This window comes from Cynara cardunculus (assembly GCF_001531365.2).
Source record: "Cynara cardunculus var. scolymus isolate 2C chromosome LG 11, CcrdV1, whole genome shotgun sequence".
In the NCBI taxonomy this organism is placed as follows: domain Eukaryota; kingdom Viridiplantae; phylum Streptophyta; class Magnoliopsida; order Asterales; family Asteraceae; genus Cynara; species Cynara cardunculus.
This window is the reverse complement of record NC_037538.1, coordinates 10,720,619-10,722,809: the sequence shown is the minus strand read 5'-3', so window position 1 is coordinate 10,722,809 and position 2,191 is coordinate 10,720,619. Positions and strand designations below refer to the sequence as shown.

Here is a 2,191-nt window from a genome sequence, read left to right as displayed (position 1 = left end):
CGGTGATGAACAAAATCCAAAAACTGATAAGCGCTGGGATTGTGCAGATGAAATAGAGGAGGTTTTGTTTTCTGAAATGAATGAATTAATTGATTGTGTCTCTGTTATTGGAATAGAATTATTTTAAAAACCCCCATTATGTCCTTGGTATTTTTCTGAATCTGTCTGCATGCTTGTTGGTTTGGCATACATACATATAAAGAGAAGACGTTTTTGAATTGATGGTAGATGTAGTAGTACGAAGATGGAAGCTGTTGTAGTGGTTGGTTGATTAGGTGCTAAAATGCTTTGTTTCTGGTTTGAAAGTTTCTTTTCTGCAGCAGCCATGTGCCCTCCTTTCTTGGCTGATTTGCGTAAGTTGAACTTGAGCTCTTTAGCACCTGGTCTATGGGCCAGGTTTTCAAACTTTTGTGGGTGCAATTTGCTGAGAATGTATACTTTATCGCTTGGGTTGAACTAATGAATCTTTTTAGAAATTTGATATATTTGCAAGGGTTGTTAAATAGGAGTTGAATTTTGAGGATCGAGTATAAGCATGTTCCAAATTGACTTCGGCCTGATGGAACCTGAACTAATTCACTAAGGGGCTGTTTACCAACTCAACTCGGGTAAATGAACACTAAGTCACATTATTTCATCGGATGAACATGGTAAGAACCAAAAATCTTATCCGGTAAGAGTGAGACAAAGACCAAGAGTTTTACCCGGTATGTGAGGGTGACGACTCTTATCACAATAAGCGCTTACTGGGTAAAGTGTTGTACACGATACCATTTTGGTGGACTAGAATCTTACCTGGTAAGTAAACGATGGTGTTACATTTTATCGGTAAAGGCTTACCGGGAAAGTGTTTGATATACGACTCTTAAGCTCATCAATGCTAATTTAAACCAAACCAAACAAAATTGACCTGTTTAATCTCACTTGAGAGTAGTGTTTGTGGATGGTGGTATGTATATAGACCTGTCTTCTATTTGAAGTGGTAGAAGAGTTGTTTTCATGAAGACGTATATGTGCAAGAATGTGAGCATATACAAACGTATGGCGAACGAACATGAAGAAACATGAGATGCAATGAAAACGCACAAAAAGGTATGTTCAAACAAGCGACTCTTATCCTTATAATGTGAACCCTCAACCATCCCTTAACTTATCCCTTAACTTACTAAGGGGTTGTTTGGTTGGTTTTTCAACAAGGGTTGTTTGTTTCGTTTTTTTTTTAATTAAGGCTTGTATGTATAAAGAAGTTTGCATGATAACAAATAAATTGTTTTTCGGTTGGTGTGTTGAATAAACTGTTTGAATAATATAAATGACTATTTTACCCTTTTATTTTTTAGCTTTTTCATTAACAAAAAAAATTAATTTGTTGTTTTGTCCCAAGTTCCAATGATATTTCTTCTTTCTATGAACATACACAATAACAAAAGAAAAACAACAAACAAAACCCATAAACATCAAAATTAAAAATAATCAATACAAAACTCATCTATTGATTCATACACAACCCATTAATCCAAAACTCAAAATGGATGAGGAAGCACAAAAGAAAGAAAAAGGATTTGTTGATGAATTCAAAACCTCTGTGCTAAGTCCCCAATATCAAACCTTCATGCTTGCCAATATACCAGATTTGTTTTGAGATATTTCTTAAGGTGTGGGTTCCTTGGACAATAAGGTTGGAAGATCAACATCCGACGAGGGATGGAACTAGTGGAATGCCGGTGACTACGAGGGCTGGAAGCTAGACCTGGAGGAGGCGTGTAGTTGGGAGGAGCGCCGATGGGAAGCCTAAAAGGAGTGTTGATGGGGAAGGAGCCATGTATAGGAGTTTAATGTGAGTAGTTGGGGAGAGGGGGTAGTTGGGGAAAATTAATGCAATTTAATGGTCGAGTGTACATGAGAAGGGCCTTCAAACTGAGCAATTCAGCCATGGGCTGACCGAATAAGCCCATAGCGAACAACTAGATATGGCTGTCAAATAAGTCATATAGCTTATACAGCCCATTAAGTTGCAATCGAACAATCCCTAAGTTTTGTGTGGATAAAGTTGTGTATGTGGATTGATTTGTGTATATCGATTGGGAAGGTCTTTATTTGGGAGAGCTTTTTCATAGGTGGAGGGAGCGAAATTTTTAATTGGGAGATGCAGGTTTGGAAAAAACCTGGCTTTCTGCATAAACCCATCCTT

At 37.5% G+C, this 2,191-nt stretch overlaps 1 protein-coding gene across 1 annotated transcript in view; it reads left to right on the top strand.

The window, feature by feature from the left end:
• LOC112521729 (hsp70-Hsp90 organizing protein 2-like) overlaps positions 1 to 1,748 on the top strand; it is a 6,567-nt gene extending 4,819 nt beyond the window's left edge. The window contains exon 4 of the mRNA XM_025130726.1: positions 1,632 to 1,748. Within this exon, the coding sequence (XP_024986494.1) occupies positions 1,632 to 1,748 (117 nt within the window). The remainder of the gene's footprint in view (positions 1 to 1,631) is intronic.
• Positions 1,749 to 2,191: the final 443 nt, after the last annotated feature.